Below are 19,817 nucleotides of genomic sequence, written 5' to 3'. Positions count from 1 at the left end.
TCAGTCGACCAAGATTTTCTTTGGTTGACTACAGCCCTACTAATTATCTGTTAACTCCCCCTGCTCTTTCATCTGTTTCACTCTGAGGATGTCTCTAGTTTTTCACTCTGTATTGAGTATTTTGTCAGAGTGATTGTTATTTGTGGTGCTTTAACCGTGTGTTCTCCCTCTATGCTCTTTTTTTCTGCCTCTTTTCCTGTTGATGATCATGGAGGCTGCACTGGAAATTGTAAATGAAAGTTTTGTCAGCATTTTGGGTACAAATTCAGGAGGCTTATCTCTGCCCAGTTACAGCAGTTACAGTCAAATCACCCGCACCTCCAGAGCAGCCGTCCCACACTAAACTGATATAACAGATACATGACATAAAATATTAAATAAAAAGCTTGCGTTCTGGTATTAGTTAAGTTACAAAATGCAAATGCACCGCGGAGTGTCTCTCCTGCCGGCTGCTGCCAGCGCTGCCAGCTGGAGAATCGATCACACTGGACATTAGAGAAGGAGATGCAGAGACGCTGGCACGTGTCTGTTTAAACAGGAGTTTAGCTGACTTTGTTGCATGTAAGACCGGAGCTGAGAGCATCAGAGCTCGGAGCAGAAATACAGTCACTCTGTGTCGCGCTGTTGTTCACTGCTTGAATCATCTCGGCTAATGAGGAAACTCCAACACTTGGCCGGCCGACCAGTGGTATAACTTCATCAGTCACTCAGTCACTCATGGACAACTGTGGTTATAGGGCTGGTCCGTCGTTGGTCCAGCCAACAACCAACAAAGGATGGTTATCAGGCCATTTTTACAGCAAGCAGTTAGAAAAGCACAGGTGTTACTGATAACATTGACGATGACTCTGTACTGTTCAAGTGTCCCATTGAGCCATGACAGCGTGACAGTCAGCCAGCATGAACAACACCAGGAATATTCCGCCGCCATTCATTTACATATCTGTCAATTTGACTTCAGTGAATAAGGCCTCTGAGCGCCTGTAGAAGCGTAGCGAGCATAACACGCCACAAAAAACTCAAGCAAATACACAACACATTTGCATGCTGTTTATGTGTTGTCACTTAGATAAGTGTCTTGCTTCTATGTTGTTGGCTAACCCTAGCAGGTCCAAATCATGGATGTATAAAGAGAACTGGTTACAGCGTCGGAGGTGGAGCTCTGTTCATTCCTAGGAAAATTGCTTAGTTTCTGGCTAACTTCCGGTTTAGCCCTCTGCTAACTTGAATGGGGATAAAGTAATTGTTGTCGGTCCGAATGGGTTCTGATGCTCAAAAAATGTATCCAATGTTTTATACCTGCTCCTTTTCCCATGACTGTGTGCTGGAAAAATCCTTTTGGGCCCAAGGTGGACCCAGAAGTTGTAATTCCACGATTTGGCTACTATGTCAAATTGGCTTCAAGCCTGGCGCACTTCTGGGGGCTTGGTCCAAATACCATTGGAACATGCTCTCACTTGGGCGTTGCCTTTGATGTGATCGGTTGGGTAAGCAGATGGTGATTTCCTGACTGACCGTTCACTTCCTAACTGTGAAGTCTTGAAAAGTGAAGGCATATTCCAGGTGAAACTTGTACATTTGGACTGGTAAAGACTGGTCTCTGTTGTTGGAATTTTATTTGCATTTAATTGAAACACCCATACCTTTTGTTGCATCTGCACTTCAATCTTTTTAAATGTTTTCTGTAATGCTAAGTGCTCTGATATGATAGACATGGAAGAAACGCAATTCTAAATCAAGTTTCCTGTAACTTTAATCCTAAGGTACGTTAAACTCCCATCAGTGTACTGCCGTCAAGAATGGGCTTTACCTGCATCAACAACATCACTTTATACTTGTACTTTTTTGCACTGGCTCCCTGGCTCTAAAAATGGTATAAATGGTTTCTCCTCAAAGCTGCCCAGCATGGGTGTTTTAATGTGTACTTGTTCTCAGACATTGAGTCATTGTGAAAATGAGAAATTTCAAAATCTGTTCAAACTGTTGCATACGGAGAACATGGTTGTATTTAGGATTGTGACTGTGTTGTAAGGTTCCATTCTTGTAGGCTAAAGACACAGTTTGTGTTTGTTTTGGGGATAGTGGGCTGGAGAGGTAATCTTGGGCAAAGTTTTTTATTTTTATTTTTTGCTTAAGCCTTTGCTTCCGACAGCTTGTCTTGTTTCTGGTCACTTGACTGCTGTGAATGAGAGCTGTGCCAGTCAGCTGTACAAACACTCCATGTTGAATGACTCTCTAGAATGTGTACTTCCCTGTCAGAGTCTGACCCATTCCCTAGTGAGAGACTCCTATCTGGTATCTCTGGCTGTATCTCAAGTAGACATCAGTAACTGACTATCAAGGTAAATATGAATTATAATGTTAGGCCCTGAGGTAGGGGTGGGGACAAAAATTCCATGAGAAACTTCCTTTTGTGATATGTTTTGGATACACTAGTAACAAGTACCAGTATTTTTCAATGCTTTGGTGCTCTAAATGCATTTCCTAACCTTTGTTTTTGTTTTGCAGTGTTGGCACCTGATGACTTGAGAACAAATTACATACATAGAACAGCACAACAAGACGTGTCAGCCACACAAAGCAGTTATCACATGCACACACATACTAGTTAAAACATACAAAAATATTATTAAAATATCAGTAAGAAGAACTTCAGAATCCTTCAGAGGAATAGTGTCTTTACTTCAGTTTGTTTTTCATTCCGGCAGTAAAGTGCATAGTAAGGGAAACCAGTTTTTCCCAGTTCAAAGGTGATATGACGTACTTTTTTAAAGCAAACCTGTCATGTTATCTGGTGTTATGGTTGTTCACTTTGAACCTGACAAAGAATGCTCAGTGTCTTGCCACCACAGTAAGGCATTATAAATGAAAACAACGATATGATTACCGCAATTTTCAAATCGCAGGAGGCACGATATTTGTTAAAGGCAAAATGCGTGTCAAAATACCATTTTAAATATTGTCGTCCTGGCCTACACATCATATTCTACAGACTTAAGAAAACATCCCCTCAGAAATCACACCATGATCATTTTAATATGTTTTCAATGGAAATGAGAATAATGTAAAAATGATAATTCAATCTAATAATCGCAAATCATATTGCAATTGCAATATCAGTCAAAATGATCACAATTTGATATTTTGTCAAAATCGTTCAGCCCTACTCCATAATGTAGAATAGATATTATAGTGGATTGTATGTTTTTTCTCCTATTAAAGGAGAAACAAGCTTTGTTCCAAGAATCCAATTACAAGTTTTAGTTAAGTTCTTTAAGAATTGATATGTTGCACATAGTTTTACTTGTGATATGATTATCACATATCATACATACACATATATAAAGACAGCTCTGAAGTTATTATGTTTTCAGCAGATTTGCTGATAGTTACCAGGCACAAAACACTCTTCCTCTTTGCAAATGTAATTTCCTCCTTGCCTTCCTTGAAACTTCCGTTCCCCTTCCTCAATGTTTCAAGGCTTGGTTTTCTTCCATCATCACATCAGTCCAAACACAATGGGCCATAAACAGCCCAAGTGATCGCAGTGAATGGAGGGAGGGTTGTCTGGTTGTACGTGAGTGTATATATTTAGATTGTCTCCAACGTGAGAGACAATGTGAGAAGTCTGCCAGACAAATCCTAAGTGGCCTGGAAGGAGGAAGAGAGCAGAGAAAGGCCAAATCTTACAAGAGAGAGGATGAGAAGAGGATGAGAAGAGCCGGAAGTGGGCTGAGATTTGTATCATGCTTAGTCACGCGCATGTTCACCTCCCTTTCACCCAGCCCAGCCCAGTCATAAACAGGAACCAGCATCTTCATCTGTTTGTGACTAATAACTGAATATAGCATTTTCCGATCAAGCCATGTGGGATAGGCCAATATTATTTGGGTTTTAGGAGCATTCTTTCTCAGTTGGGGTTTTTACCGCAGTTTGCGACACACAGCCTCCTGCCTGTTTACGGTCAGCTCTGTGCGTGGTAAACAAACCAACTAGCCAACGATTTACAAGGCTGGGATAGAGATGCATGACGGGCCGGTTGTGTAACGCACTCTTGTGCAGGCAGAATGACATATGCTGGAGCAGGAAGGCAGACAGAGGAGAGGAATGACAGGAGAGTGGAGGGCTGTTCAGAGTGGGCTGGAAAAACAGAGCGCGCCTTCTTCATGACGGAGACGGAATGGATTGGTTGTTATTATCCTGACTGACAGTGACGGCTCGGTGTGATGCAGCGTAGTAAACATCATGGGACAACCTAGGTATTGGATGTGCCTGTAATTATGAATTTATAATATCAGTCATTTCAATATCACTTATAAATATCAGGCAGCCGCTCACTAATGTTTTTCACCTTGCTGGTTTACTTCACTGCCCGCGGAGATCATATGATTCCCATTCCCACTGGAGCAGAGAGAACCCTGAAAACCCCTCTGCAAGTAAACAGGAATATTTGTGGAATATTCATTTTTATTAGCCACTAGTGCAATGCCCGATCAAAACATGCCTGTTTGGAATGGGCAGATTGCTTATTGTTTCAAGAGAACCACATGTATATGTATCAACTGACAAACGTATCAATTAAAACGATGAGGATTTAATAAATTAAATGGTTTTAATCCAGGCAGAAACTTCACCAGTGCGACTAAACTGAGGTTGAACCGTGGAAGCAGTTTATGGCCTTCCATTGGTTGATTCTGCTGTCAATTAAATGTATCTGTGCTCCTATTGGCTAGTTTTACCGCCTGCGCCTCAGTTTTTTTCTCCTGTGTATACTTGTTCTTCTCTCTTGGGCAGTTTAATTGAGCGGGGTGCGTGTCTTTGTCCCAGAAGCCCCGCCCTGCTCTGATGTGACAGTGTTTGTATCGAACAGTCCCTGCTGCACTCAAACACAGACCTGAGCAGCTCGCTGTTCACTTGTTTATTCAAAGTTTATTAAACGTGTCACATGTCCAAACAACTTCACACCCGCCAAGTGTAAAATCGAGTCAGAGCCCAGAAGCCCCACCCCGCTGTGATGTGACGGTGTTTATATCAAACAGTCTCCGTTGCTCTTAGACACAGAGCTGAGCAACTTGCCGTTCGCTTGTTTATTTAAAATGTATTCATATTAAATGTGTCACGTGTCAAGATCGCACCAAAAAGAGCGTCTATCTCCACAGTTAATCACCTGTTGAATGTTTGATGGTTGTTTATTTGTTCTTGAGAACGTAACCACTGTGAAACAATCAGCATCTCTCAGAACAATCAGCTTTCTCTCTAAGAGAAAACTTTCCACCACTGTCTCTCTGACGCTCGCTTGTGCTCTCAGCATGCTCGCCCCCTCTCTCTCTCTCTCTCTGTTTCCCTTGTCTTTTTTAAAATGAATCAGGAAACGTACAACAAAGACTAACTTTTGATGTTATCAAATGAAGAGAGATGCTGTTTCCTCCTCTCTCTCATGGCAGGGTGTAAAGCTCTGATTTTGACATGCAGTTGCAGAGCCCAGAAGCCCCGCCCCACCGCTGCAGAGCGGAGTGGCTGATTGCTTGTTTAGTCAAAGTTTGAATTTATTAATATTTATTGTGCCCCATGTCCAAATCGCACCAAATTCAAAATGGCACTCCCCTTTTCCCCCAGCAATGCACCCGTCAAGTGTGGAGTCAATCCGATGAACGGTTCAACAGATTCACGAAGGACACACAGACAGACATTCATGCTTTAGTAGATAGATGTAAACAGCTTAGTAGGAATATTGTCATTTTCAGAATAAGGGCAAAAGCTGGAATGTTTTGTGCATGTTAACAAGTTGTTGATTCCCTCCTCATGCTTCTGCTCACATCCTGTAGCCCACACTGCTATTCATTCATTCGTTCATTCATTCATTCATTCATCCATGTTCCTTCTCTGCTTCTGGGCAGAATTCCCAGACATTACACAATTTCTCCTCCATGTCAGGGAAGAAAGACCGCTTGTTGATGAATCTGTGGCATGAGCTTTCTGTATAAACTAGGATGTGTGTGTGTGGACATTGTTTTTTCATGTTGTTATGCATGGTACTGTACACATTTAAAAAGAAAAAAATTAACCTCTGAAACCAAACAGCACTAAAACTGTCCATTTCAAGTACCAAACCGACTTTCAGTTACTGTCAGTTGAATTGAAATGTATGAATTTTAGGTAAAATATGAAAGAAAACAGTTTGTGCTACACGCAAAAATGTGTAAAATATTTTGATTTGAATATTGGATTATTTGTTTTGTCTATAAAATTACAGAATTGAATGAAGTGCCCAAGATGACATTTTTTAAATTTGTTATTTTTTCTAACTAAGAGTGCAAAACTTCAGTTTACTATCATATATTATCATATATCATCATATGACAAGGAAAACTATCAAAACCTCACATTTAAGAAGCTTGAACCAGCAAATGTTTGATATTTTTGCATGAAAATTGAATTACTTGGATTGATTAGATGATTATTCAAAAAGAGTTGCTGGTCATTTTCTGTAGATCAGCTCATTTGTAAATCGGCCAATCGTTACAGCTCTAAAAATAGCTTTTGTAGTAGACTCAGAGCTTTCATTAAAGTATGGATTGGTGACATCCCTGAAAGGGCAATTTCCAAAATAGAGTGATGGCCAAGTGGAGCCAGAGTGGAAGTAAGCGGAGCAGGGTCTTGCTCTCAGCTCAGTGCTGTCAGCTTGCCCTGCCACAAAGAGACACAGCAAGCTGCAGGGGCTCATCATGACTTAGAGCACAGTAGAGGAAGAAGAGTGGGAGGAGGTCAGGAGAAACAGTGAACTCATGGTGAGGAAGCAAAATTAAGAATCTGGGTTGGAAAGTTGCCAACAGGGCAAATATTAGTCAGGCTTTACTGGTACTACTTTACTTTTTGGCCCCACACCCGTTTCACTTATTTGTGAAGTGAAATGTTTTTGTTGTCGGTTGCAAGAAAAAGGACACAGTAGGATAAAGGTGTGATTTTTCTCTCATGCAAAATACAAGGAACTGTCCAGGGAGTATCACCTGCCTACACATGGATTTGCTGGCACTTCCCTTCAGGAAAATACCACCAAAAATCAATACTACTACTCTCTGTCAGTCTGCCTGTTTTTCCTGTGTGAAGTAGGTGCTGCAGGAGTTTTTAACTAGGAATGTTTACTTGTATCACTTAAAGGTGACACGTTGGTTGGATCTTTTCTGTCCAGCGGACATGAATGCCCTAGTACAGGGTTCCACATATGATTGTGGTCAAAAAGAAACTTCTGAGTTGCATGTGTGTCTGTACAAGTCCATTAATCATGTCATATTTATGTTGGAGCATCTGTGAACTATTAGATCTGCTCCCTGAATGGGTGCAAAACCGACATGTTATTACCATTCCTGTTTTTCTCCTATTAATCTCAAGTTCATGTTTTGCACCATCTGGCCTACTTAAGTGATAACGGACTGTTTAAATGCTTTGTGTTGCACATAGCAGCTGCAGTGTGGAACCACATGGCTAGCAGGTGCACCACTGGAGGGTTTTCATACATGCATAATGAATGAGCACATGTTTTACATGAATGTGCATCTTATTCATATGTGTAGCAGGTGGAATCTGTAGCTGTGTGTCCATAAGAAACGGCTAAATGACATGGCACATTTTCAGCCAACCAAACAAGTTAAAGGACCATTAACAGTCTGTTAAGGTTGCTTATGTTACAGTATAATGGGAATAAAAGCGGAAGTGCTTTTGAGGTAAATTGGTTTTCTGTCAGTATACAGAGACAGTCTGCTGAGATCAAAATTAGGATAAAAAGTATTCTGACAAATGGGACTTCTGGCAAAGTGCCTGATTCTCTGTTAAATAGAGTGCACAGCTCAAGGAGAATGACCTAAGAACTTGAGTTAATGTGCATTAAGGGTTATCATTTTGGCTGAACACTAAACTTTGCATATGTTTTTGTAAATAGAAAATGCATAGGGCTATATACAAAGAAAATACTAGCATCAATTAAAAAAAAAAAGAAAAAAAAAAAGAAATATCTATAAATGTTGGATTAATCTTATTACTACTTTCTACAAGTCTCACAAATGCAACGCCTTTGATTAACAGTTACAGCACGTACTGGCTCTTCTGCAATTCTTAGAGATGTTGCAGTTGTTGGATTCTTTGCTTTGGCACTTTTATCTAATTTTTGCCAAATTTTTGGAAACTGAAGCAGGCAGAGTCCATAGTTATCATGTAAAGTTATTATTCACCAGATCATTCTTGCACAGCTTTAAGGTGTATTTCATAAAAGCCTGAACTAACACTTTGGAAACCACAGATGATTTGATGATTTAATTCACCCTCTCTGTCCTATCATTCTTAGCATTTAGACCCAAGTATTTCACACTTTGATTCACTATTCCAGGAATAAAAATCAGTTCCTCTGATATCCAGTTTTCGATCGAGGCAAGGTACTCAACATTTCTTTTGTAGGATATAGTGAGCGGCGAGAACGACTGCTAACAAACCTACGCCCCAAACATTTTGTCAAAGACACGCATTACCGGAAATAATGCTACCCCTTCATTCCCCTCTGTAGTGAACTATATGTCGCCCCAATATGAAGGGCCGTACTTAAAGATTTTCGATTAGTTCTGCAATGCAGGTTTTTTTTTTTTTAAAACTCTAATTGTTTCCACCGAGTTTTAACAATGAAACCAGGGAGATTGTCCTCAGTCTCTATGAGTGAAGCGCTTAGACTGACCTATGAGTCTAGCAGTGACACTACACGAGCATGGGTAACCAGGGTAACCAGGGTAACCAGGGTAACTTGCCTAAGCCGGCGAGCATACATCCATGAGCATTCCACCCGCATGCTACAGCTAAGTGGTGCGCTGCCAAAATGTTCTGGGTTGGAACTCAAGTGCTAAAATGATTGTGCTGCACGTCAGAGGAAGTGGATTACTTGTAATGTAACAAAAATTTAACAGTGCAAACAGAGGCAGATCAGAAAACAAGGAGGCTGCGTACTAAAATATGAGCAAATATACTAATCAAACAGAGGGATTTAGAAATAAAGGCCTCTCTTTTAATATACGCCTGCTTCCAGTAAAGGCCAGGTGCTTCTGCTGTCCACTGTATTTTATAGAAATTGAGGCCAAAACTATTCTTTCTATATTTATTTTCATTTCGAAACTAAATGTTTTGAAAGTAGCAGACCAGTTTTAAACAGTTAAGCTAACAAACAGCTTTTTCAGCACTGCTCTTTGTAAAACATATTCATGATGTATAGATTTATCGGTCAGACATGATTTGTAATTCATTGTCCAAAGGGCGGTTGTGCATTTGAAAGAAAAAAATGTGCTGCAATAGTGAAAATATGCTTTAACAAGGACATCTGCATATGATTGTATGTACTGCAAATCTCTCACTCATTCAAAAAAACCACACAAATCCCTCATCAGCACTCACGAACCCGCAGTCAGCAGCATGCATCAGCAAGGGAGAATGAGGTCAAGGACAAGATCACGGTGAGGGCTTTTCGATGAGGTGATTAGTTCAGAGTTTCAACAGAATGAAACTCTTAATATTCTGGTGAATTCAGGGTTGGGTTTCTGTGAAATATTTCTCAGAAATGAGATCATCCTTGTCTGCCATGAAGTTAAGAAGAATGTAGTTGTAAGATCTGTATGGCCAAGCCAGCTCACACCGTCTGTCAGCTCTCTCTCTCTGACGTCTTCTGTTATTTAAATGCTATTACAGATGTAATGTTTCTCTTACTGGGAAAAATCTTCTGCTGACGTATTTGCGTGTTTACAGGAAGTTATAGTAAAGCCTACAGGATACCATTACTAATATATAATTACTAATACAAGCCTGCTGTAATGTCTTGAGAGAGATCTGCAGACTTAACATTAATTTAAAACAGATACAGGGCCTTATTTTAATCACACAATCACAATGACAAGAATCAGCCACGTTCGTTTGAAGATGCAGACTGATTAACCGACTTTCTTGCTTTAACCACATGAAAAGTTTTTTTCTGTGCCGATTTTGGGTGGAGTGTGTTTACTTTAAATAACTTATTTATATTTCAAGCATCAATCTGTTATTGTGGCACGTTTGCAGCAAGTATTTACTTTGCTCTTGTTGATAAAATCACCTCTCCTCTGACCTATGCACCATGCGCTCCGTGCTGGTCACCAGAATATACCACACAAACAGGCAAAGTGAGTTTCAAGGTCAACATCTGGGAGTGCTGCTCGCGCCGCTCGTTGCACCTCTATGAAAATAGAGCCCATAGTCATCATATGCAAGCTTCCTGTCTCATCTATGTTCATCCTCATTGCTGGAGATACTGAGTCCAGCCCAAAATTTGGTCGCACAGTGCAGCACTGTCAGTTTTGCTATCAATTTGTGGCATAATTGCTAAGTAGGAAAGAGACGTGGTTTTGATTTTATAAAGTGATCATGTTTCATATTTTGTATTAAACCAACACAGATCATCTCATTTTTGTTTTATCCATATAGTGATAGAACTTGGATAAAAGCCACATCATCCACTGAGTTGACAGACTGTAATGCAATAAATGACATGCCTGCTGCTGTGTATATTAAATGATGTTTATTCATTTTCCTCAGTGAAGGACCACTAATAAAGCGATTTAATCAATCGGAGCATCCCTAACCAAAAGTGAACATTTGGTAGATTAGAATTAACTTCAAATTTGCAGAAAGAAAGTTTTTACAAGGGATATATCTCTTTTTGTCCAGAGTGTGATGCCTTGAGATCGTTTTTTAAACATAGTTGTCGAGTTTCGATTATACATCAGACTCCCCTTTCCTCCCACATTTCTCATTAATAAATAAAATAAATTCAGCAGAGGAATCAAGGATGACACATCAAGGCAGTGTATCACAAGAGGGGTAGCACTGGATCTTTGGAAACCGGGAGAGAGGAGGGAGCAGAGAAGGACACAATGAGGAATGGATGAGACGGTATTAAGAAAAGAGGTTGGACGCAAACAGAAGGAAGGAAAGGCTGTGAGCTCAGAGGCAGAGCAAAGCTACTTTAGCCCTTCCCCCCACTCCTTCTGGTAATAGAGAGCAGAGAAGAATAATGAGATTGCATAGATTTACTCTGGACCTCAGGTAGATCTAATTGTTTAATGTATTTTGTGTACTCACTCATCTAGTGGCTGTATACCACTAGATGGCTTTTCCCATTCAACCTATTACCATCACTATTGATAGTGGCACCACTTGATGTGTAAAGAAAATGGTTCTGTGTTCAATGTTTTTTTTATGTGAGCTCTCTAACAAGAATGAAAGTACATCTAAAGTGACATTTAACCGTTCTGTCAAGAGACTAGTGTAAACACATCCCAACATTAACACACTTTCTTAGGTAACGTAAGAGCTCCTTCTTTATGAGAGTGTGCGGTATTACTAGAAAAGTGCAGCCTACAGTCTCACCTCCGAATGCATCTGCATGTGGTTAAAAACATAGCTAAATATAAATCTGATCTACTTGTTTCTGTTCCTGTGACGTGTCTTGTGTGTTGCTTCTTTGCACAGTGGGATTACAGGTGTGGTTTCATCTCAACGGGCTGGTGTCTTTCAATCGAAGGACTGCAGTGAAGATGAAAGTCTGTTTTAGTCTGAAGCTGCCCTTTTTATGAGGTTCGGGCCAAATGACAGCGTCTGTCTGTGTTTCTTAGAGATCAACATTCACGAAGAACAACATGGTTCTGTCCAGAAAGAGAATCTGCGGCAGAGTGAATGGACAATAGCTCAGTCAGAGAGACTGCTGGAGAGGGGAAGATAAAGGGAGTCTGGGTTTCATTGTTTTATTGAAGAGCTTTCCAAAAGGGCACAATAAATCTACCAGCAGAGGAAGATCAGAGACCTGCCAAACCCACAAACCCACCTAACACACCTGAATGTTCTTTGTATTCTCCCTTTGACCTCAAAAGTTTTTGAACTACATCAGAGCCGTGCTGCTAATGCTGATACTTGCTTTTTAGGCAAGTCACAACATGCCACACGTTTTCTTGTCTTTAAATCACTTATTAAAATAGAATGTATGTAATGTATAGTATACTGGAAAAGAAATGCAACACAGAGAATTAAACACAACAACTACAAGTTAAGTAAAATAAGCAGTAAGACTACATTAAGACCATGTTTAAGACTTAAGACTTATTTACTGCATCTATGATCCAGCAATACAAACCACAGCTACTTCTTTTTCATAGAATCTAACGGCCAGTACTTCCCTACACCAACCGCAACATTTCTGTTTCCTGATAAGGAGTTCACCAGGGACAAGTTTCCTCAGAGCTTTACAGTAAACTGCCTCTAAGCCTAAAGCACGTTTCAGTAAAAACACGCTGTGAGTAAATTGCTTCTCCTGAGTGCTATATTATCGCCGACAATATCATTTGTTACCACAGTAATCCAGAGATTTGAAAGACAGGTTTGTGACAAGTGCTGTAAATCCCTCATCAATCTGGGAAATCCTGGTTGGGGAAATTGAAAAAAAATAGTTTGCTCCCTTCACTTGTCTATAAGTGCTCTAGAGACTCAATGCACCTTGCTCCAAACTGCTCTGGTAAACCTTAGTCTTTGCTGTGCAGCCCGTGCATATGTGAATGCCTGTAACCTTGTGCTCTCATAATAGCGGTCATGTTCTGTCAACACCACTACTACACTGTCTTATCAAAGTTTCCCTCTGGTGTTTCTAGTTAAAGTGCAGCATAAAGCAAATTTGATCCCTTAGTAGGGATACTTACTGTAGGCCATAAGACATTTTTTATTTTTTGGTGTGGATCTGGATACAGGAAGATTTTTGCTGTCTTCTCATGAACTACTGTACTTGTTGAATGAGACAAAACTGGTTCATGTAAAGCATAAATGTCTATCATTACTAGTATTTTAATATAGATCCAAATCCAAAACAACAAATTAAGTGCTCTGTGCTTCCGTGGGTGGAAGAGTGCTCTTGGAGTGATTTCTGTTGAAGGTTTAGTTGCTTTCTACTGTACGGTTTTACTGCTGGTGCATCTGTGAGCTTTTTTAAATATTAAGTCTTCAGGCTTAGTCAGCTTGTCGTCTTAACGCGGCACTATGTAATAGTGAAACATAAGCTGCTGCTTAGAGGTCAACTGATAGGAAATATAAACGTCATATCATATCAGATTATGTTAGACCCAACCCCCAATGATAAACTTTACTACTTCCCATCCTTACGAGCATTAGCTTTTCATTAGTGTTGCATCCGTGCACTGGTTGCACAAGTTTGACAGCATGTTTTGCCTTTGTGCTTCTCCCTAGAGTGATTGGTTGCATTTGCATTAGACCATTATTATCATTATCATTAATTAATTTACTGTAAATATATGTAGAGAATGCTGTTAACTGCTTACACACCCTCATTTCCTGCTTGCGTTTTTTCTCTTGTAGAGAAGCTGATAGCATACCAGCGGGAGTTCCATGCCTTGAAAGAGCGCCTTCGTGTGGCAGAGCACAGGACGCTGCAGCGCTCGTCTGAGCTCAACAACATTCTCGAGCAGTTCAGACGTGCCATCGCTGAGACTAACAGCAGCAAAGATGCCCTCACAAACTTCTCAGGTAACTGATAGAAACCAACAAAGACTGATTGATCCCATCTGAGCGTAAACACTGTCAAGCAGCTGTTGTATAGGTTCAAATAAAAAACTTGCTGTGCTTCTAAAAGTAACTAAGTATAGATCTTTATAAAGTACCTGTAAGAGCCAGATAGTTTCTAATGAAATGAAACAGGATTTTTGAACAGTCGTTCTCACAGTGGCAGGATTTTCGGAGGCTTCTTATGATAAATCTTTCAAAACCAGCTCTCAAAACCATTGGGTGGGTTACAGAATCCAGTTGGCTGAAACATTACCGATCATAGGACCATTTCACTGTTTAGCACAGCAGATAATTCAATTTTTAATTTCAAAGTCCCCCTCCACTCAAAAATAAAACACATCATTGTTACTTCACTTGAATGTTTGAGCTTCACTCTGCAGAATAATGAATTGACACTAGAAGGTTGTTTTCACATACATTACCAGAAGGGGGAAATTCCTCTGTGTTTCCCAAAAATCAGAGTTTAAGGTGTGTACATAAGCACATGATTTATTACATCACAACTAGTTTGGGAGCCAATCAAGCTCCAGTACACAACTTATGCAAGTGTTATGTGGAAACTTGAAGCTTCCAGTGAGCAAACACTGAGAATGACACATGATCACATTTAAGTAGGAGACATCGTGTGTCCAGCAGTTACACTTTTGAAATAAAACGCACTTGCATATTCTTGATTTTTCAATGAGGTAGGAGTAGATGTTATTTTAAGAATTTCTAACCAGGTAATTGAACTTTTTTGTGAAAAAACAGACACAAATTATTATTCAAAGCAGAGTATTTTTAGCAGATCTGGAGGGGATCTTTAAAGTATAGTTGGCAATTTAGTTTTTCAGCTCTGGTTGCACGTTTTCTGTCCATTTCCTATTTAGTTTCATTATTAAACTGAAAATAATCTGTCAGAGTGATGTTTTAATTTTCATTCTGGCAGTTATTATGCATTATCAAACATTTTTAGATTGTGATTCATAAGTCATGCGCACACAAATGGAAAATGAAAACTCAATTATTACTTAATATTGGCTGCAGTGGACCTGCAGTGCATCAAGAGCCCTGCATAAGGGAAATACAGTATGAATGACTTTGTACACAAGCATGAACACAGTCCTCCAGCGAATGAGTACTCATATTCTAGGAAAGAACATTTATTTACTACTGTGGGTAAAACAGTATATAGTTCATTATATTTATTAAATCATCATAGCATCACTGTTCTATCGGACCACTTTGATGTTGACAGGTTTTTCTTTAAAAGTCAGTATAATTTCACTCCAGTCATCATTTTATGAAAACGAGTAAAGGATTTAACTCGACTTGCTCCTCTGTGCCTGTGTTTAGATGAGACACAGAAACTGCTGAAGGAGCTCGCAAATAGGAAACCTCTCCAGGTGCCAAATATCTACCACCACCTGCCTCACCTTCTCAACAATGAGGGCAGCCTGCATCCTGCCGTGCAAGTTGGTCTTGGCCGCACAGGAGGTGAGCAGCTTACACACATAAACACAGACACAGACAGGCACACGCTGCAAATTCAGTATAATGAACTAACTGATTCACTGTATGAGGCTCTTTCTCCAGAATATGCATACTAGTCCTACATAAACACCTAGTAAAACCTCAAGAGAGCCTCATTACACCAGAGAGAGAATCATGTCTCAACATGTTTTCAGTTGGTGACTAGTTCATAACACATATCCCCCTCTGGACTGAGTGGTGCAGTAAGATCTTTCTGACGACTGTTTGAGTTATTGTAGTCTATGTATAATTTCTTATTTACTTTACAAACAATGTATCCTTCCTCTTACATTCATCGAACAGGGATTTCCTTCTCCTGCTTTCAAATCTCTATCCTACTATGTTCTTGCACTTGGTGTGTTCAAATGCGTTTCTATTGTGGCTTTTCCCCTCTTTTAATGAAGCTGTAAAGCACATTGTTCCTTTTTTAAAAGAGCTATATTAAAGAACGTTTACTCTAAGGACATACAATGAGCAAATGATCACAAAATGTATAGCTGTAGGCCTCAATAAATTCAGAATTGTAACGTCTGTATGTGTTTTGTGTTCTGGTTCATTCCACGAGAGCTCACACTCTATCACAGTAAAGATGCTATAAAACCAATTTTTTTTACAAAGCTCACAGAGGAACAGAACACCTGTCATTAGCCTCCTCGTTCACATAGATTATCCCGCTCCTTATTACATACTTTCAGCAACCCCATATTTATTTGTAATTTTTTTTTTTTTTCATTCTCTCCTCAAGCACGTGACCTCTGCTATATCAAGTTCTCTTTAAGAGGATTACTTATCTAGCATTGCGAGTGTGATAGGTGGAGTGAGTAGGGGGCGCAAAGGGAAGTGAGTTTAGGGGCTGAAAAGCTCAAATTGTGTTTCCACATTCCTAATGACAATGGCTATGGGGGAAAAATAGAGGCCCTAGACAAGTTAGAGGAAAGGAGGGAGGGACAGGTTGGGAACAAGTAGGAGTTTCTTGTCTCCAGCCTGTGGCTTGTTTGATCTCTTCAAAGGCCAGTGATCAATGAGTACAAGGTATTCTCACAGGAAGCAAGAAAAAATACAAGGTCTATCGCTGCCATCTCTCAGTCATTGCCAGTCTATCTGGTTGTATGACAGGTGGGCAGGTATCTGTTACCTGCGGACAAGCTTTTAAGACTCTTTTTGGCTTTCTCTTGGAAATCCTATAAAGAATGTCAAGGCACTGATAATGCAGAGTTTGTTGTTGAATACTCTCTTGTTATCACTGGGTGGGACTTGATTTCTCACTTGCTTCCCACCCTCAAACTGCCGTTTGTGTTCACTGGAACACACTACTGGGAATTGATAGTGGGTCTCTGTGGTGGTGGGTCATGGAGACACATGGCTGCCGCAGGGAATTTTGGCCCCTGCATTACTTGTGCATACCCTGTAATATACTTGATTAACCACTGGCAGCTTTAGCCTCAGTGCCCCAACAGGGCTGTTAATGTTCGTTTTTTCTTCACTTATTGCCTAACTCTGTGTCTTAATTTTTTTTAACTTCTCTACTCATTTCTCTGCTGGTCTAAGCATATCTGACATTGGGATATTTTTAGCTGTGAAAATTAGGACATCCTCCCTCTTTAAATTGAATAAGGATTATGGGAAGAAACAGTCCTGACTGAGACTGAAATGGATGGAGTAAGGCTTGACTGAGGCCCCTTTTAGACAGAATTTAACAACAGTATTATTGTAATGCAGCATTCCTAGTTCCAAACACATATATGGCCTTTAGCCACTCAGCAGTTTGCTAACTCTTGCCCTTTTACACAGTCGCTACTTTGTTGCCAAGCACTACACTAGCATTCATTCTGCCACAAGCTGTCGTAGAAGGTCTAATTTTCCCCCTTTTCCTCCCCAATTTGGAATTCTCCTTGTGTTGCAGTCTTTGTCACTGCGTTTCTGTTGGCCTGAGGAAAGTGTAGACAATCATGTGTTGCTCTGCTACAAATGGTGCCAGCTGCATCTTTTCTCCTTAGTGCAAAGAACCTCACTGGGAGGGGCTAACACATGCGAGGGTTTATGCAGTCCCCTCCAGATCCTACCACTCTCCTCGCAGGAATCTTGACTAACCAGTAAGGCCAAAAACACGCTTCATGCAAGTATGCAAATGGCAACGCCTGGCCCAGCCAGTGCAAACGCATGGTGTGCACTCCTTCACACTGGTGGAGGTGATCAATTTCAGCCCTCAAGGAGGCAATATAGGATGCTTAAACCTAATCAGAGCATTTCCATGACCACAATAGTAAACAAACATGGGGTCTGTGGAGGAATGTGTACTGCTGTGGCTACTGCACTGAAGAAAGAAAAAAGAAAACACAGAAGATGCAATGTGCCACCTTCTAATTGCTCATGGAGGAAGGACAGAGACTTCCTGTCTGAATGATAAGGTGACAAAGTGCAGAGTTTTGTTGAGCTGGTCAGCATGATTGTTTCAAGCGGAAGTGAAAATGTATCAGCTTTCTTGCTGAACACTGCTTTTTATTTGTGTGTGTGATTAAACACTTTTTGGCAGAGGACTCATCATGTCATAGAAACCACTGATTTTGCTGATTACTGAGTCCGTTTGAATGACAGAAGTTGTGATCTCAGTTGAAAAATCAACAGAATTTAATCAACAACATCCAATCTGAAACTAATTACTTTAAGTGGAAACTTTGAAGGTTCTTAACATTATCTCTCTCTCACAAATGCACACTCATTCTCTTACTCCCATTATACACTAAGGACCGGTGGTTAACCTGTTTCCCAAAACATGGCTGACCTGTGCTGGAACCTTGTATATCAACCTCACCCTATGTGCAGACATTTTCGGAAGAAATGCATCACCAAACACAAGCCAAAGCTTTTAATCATCACTGATTTCCCTTAAATTTCCCAAAAACAACCCTCTCTTGTTCCAGTGTGTGCTGATTTGCAAGCTACATTGCTGCAATGAAACACTGAAGACAGAAAATAGGACATGCTCATATTTTAAAGCTGCATGCAGCAACGCATGTCAAACCTGCTGAGCTTTGCACGGCAGCACCTGCTCTGCGAGGTGCAGTGCATGGAACTCTAAAACGCTGTGCAGAAACTTGATCAGTTGTATCCAAAGCACGATCAGGCAGACCAAAAGTGACCACACCATCAAAAGATCAATACATCAAGCTTAGTTCCCTGAGAGATAGAAAAGCAATTTCATCACAGATACAGAATTTGCTGAATAAAGAAAACAAGACTCCAATCAGCAAAAGTACTGTCAAAAGAAGGCTGTGTTGTAGTGGTCTCAGAGGATGAGTAGCAGTTTCTAAACCACTTCTCAGAGGGAGAAACAAGGCCAAACGCTTGGAGTGGGCTAAGAAATACCAGCATTTCACAGTGGATGACTGGAAAAAAGTCCTATTTTCCGATGAATCCAAGTTATATATTTATGGCAGCAACAGAAGGGTGTATGTAACGAGATGAACAGGAGAGAGAATGATACCACAATGTATCAAACCCACAGTGAAACATGGTGATGGGAATATTCAAATATGGGGCTGTTTTGCCTACTCTGGAGTTGGACACCTGCACTGAATTGACTCCACCCCGATGAAAGAGAAGTATCACTCCATTCTTTAAAAACATGCCGTACCCTCTAGTTTGCTTCTTTGTGGCGAAGGATTCATACTGCAGCAGGATAATGACCCCAAACACACCTCAAAGCTTTGCAAGAACTACTTGAAGACCAAAGAAGATCAAGGAGTCCTGACTGTTATGGACTTTTCCTCCACAGTCACCTGACCTTAACCCCATTGAACATTTATGGGGGCAGTTGAAGCCTGAGAAAGCCAAGCATGCTGTGGCATCACAAGAAGCTTTTTGGAGCATTGTCAAATCATGCTGGGATAACAGGGGTCATCAGGTTTTGCACAAACTTGTGGAGTCCATGCCAGCTCGAGTGCATGCTGTCATTCAAGCAAAATGGGGACACACCAAATACTAGAGATATTCTGATAAAGATATTCTGAAATACACGTACATTTTTCAACAATTCAACTTTTCACTTAAATTGTTAAGCTGATATTATCATTTGTAATGAAAAAAAAAAGTTTTACATTCGAAGCAAATGCAAAATAGAAGTATCTTGACTAGTGGTCTCAGACTTTTGGACCTCACAGTACATTCATACATTTTTAAATTCAAAATCTCATAAAAACTTTTGTTCTCCTTAAATCTCAGTGCAATTTTTCTGCTTCCGTATGAATATGAACTAATACATAATTATTTCTAATAAATTGTATTTCTGAAATTTTCCAGACCTGCACATGAATTATTAGTCTCATTTAAAAAAAAAAAAGAAAAAAGAAAACTAGGTTTATTAGAAAAAAATCACATAATTAACCCATAAACTGGTATTGTGGAAAACAGGAAAAATTAGTTTTGGGGTGCATTAGGGTGATGGTGGAGCCTCCTGTGCTGTAAAATTACTCAATTATATCTACTCAGCCTTTTTAAGTTATTTGAAATTTGCGGCTGAAGAGCTTTCTGGTGTGACGTATACTTTCCAGAAAGTCAAATCAAATATGCACGAAACTTTAACTTCAGCTGGATGACGAGGAAAGCAGGACACTGGAAGTGTTGCTGGTTGTTCAGCAGCTAAAAAGTCTTTACAGCCTTCCAGAGGGTGGAAATTTATG

General features: G+C 40.2%; 1 protein-coding gene across 2 annotated transcripts in view; it reads left to right on the top strand.

Annotated features, from left to right (window-relative positions):
- The window catches only part of mgat4a (alpha-1,3-mannosyl-glycoprotein 4-beta-N-acetylglucosaminyltransferase A), a 37,181-nt gene that overhangs the window by 3,233 nt on the left and 14,131 nt on the right, over nt 1–19,817 (top strand). For both annotated transcript variants that reach the window (XM_042425843.1, XM_042425842.1), the window contains 2 exons: nt 13,420–13,587; nt 14,962–15,102. In XM_042425843.1, the coding sequence (XP_042281777.1) occupies nt 13,420–13,587; nt 14,962–15,102 (309 nt within the window). The remainder of the gene's footprint in view (nt 1–13,419; nt 13,588–14,961; nt 15,103–19,817) is intronic.

Source organism: Thunnus maccoyii, chromosome 11 (genome assembly GCF_910596095.1).
Source record: "Thunnus maccoyii chromosome 11, fThuMac1.1, whole genome shotgun sequence".
In the NCBI taxonomy this organism is placed as follows: domain Eukaryota; kingdom Metazoa; phylum Chordata; class Actinopteri; order Scombriformes; family Scombridae; genus Thunnus; species Thunnus maccoyii.
The sequence above is the reverse complement of the archived record's forward strand: the minus strand, read 5'-3'. Positions and strand labels throughout refer to the sequence as shown.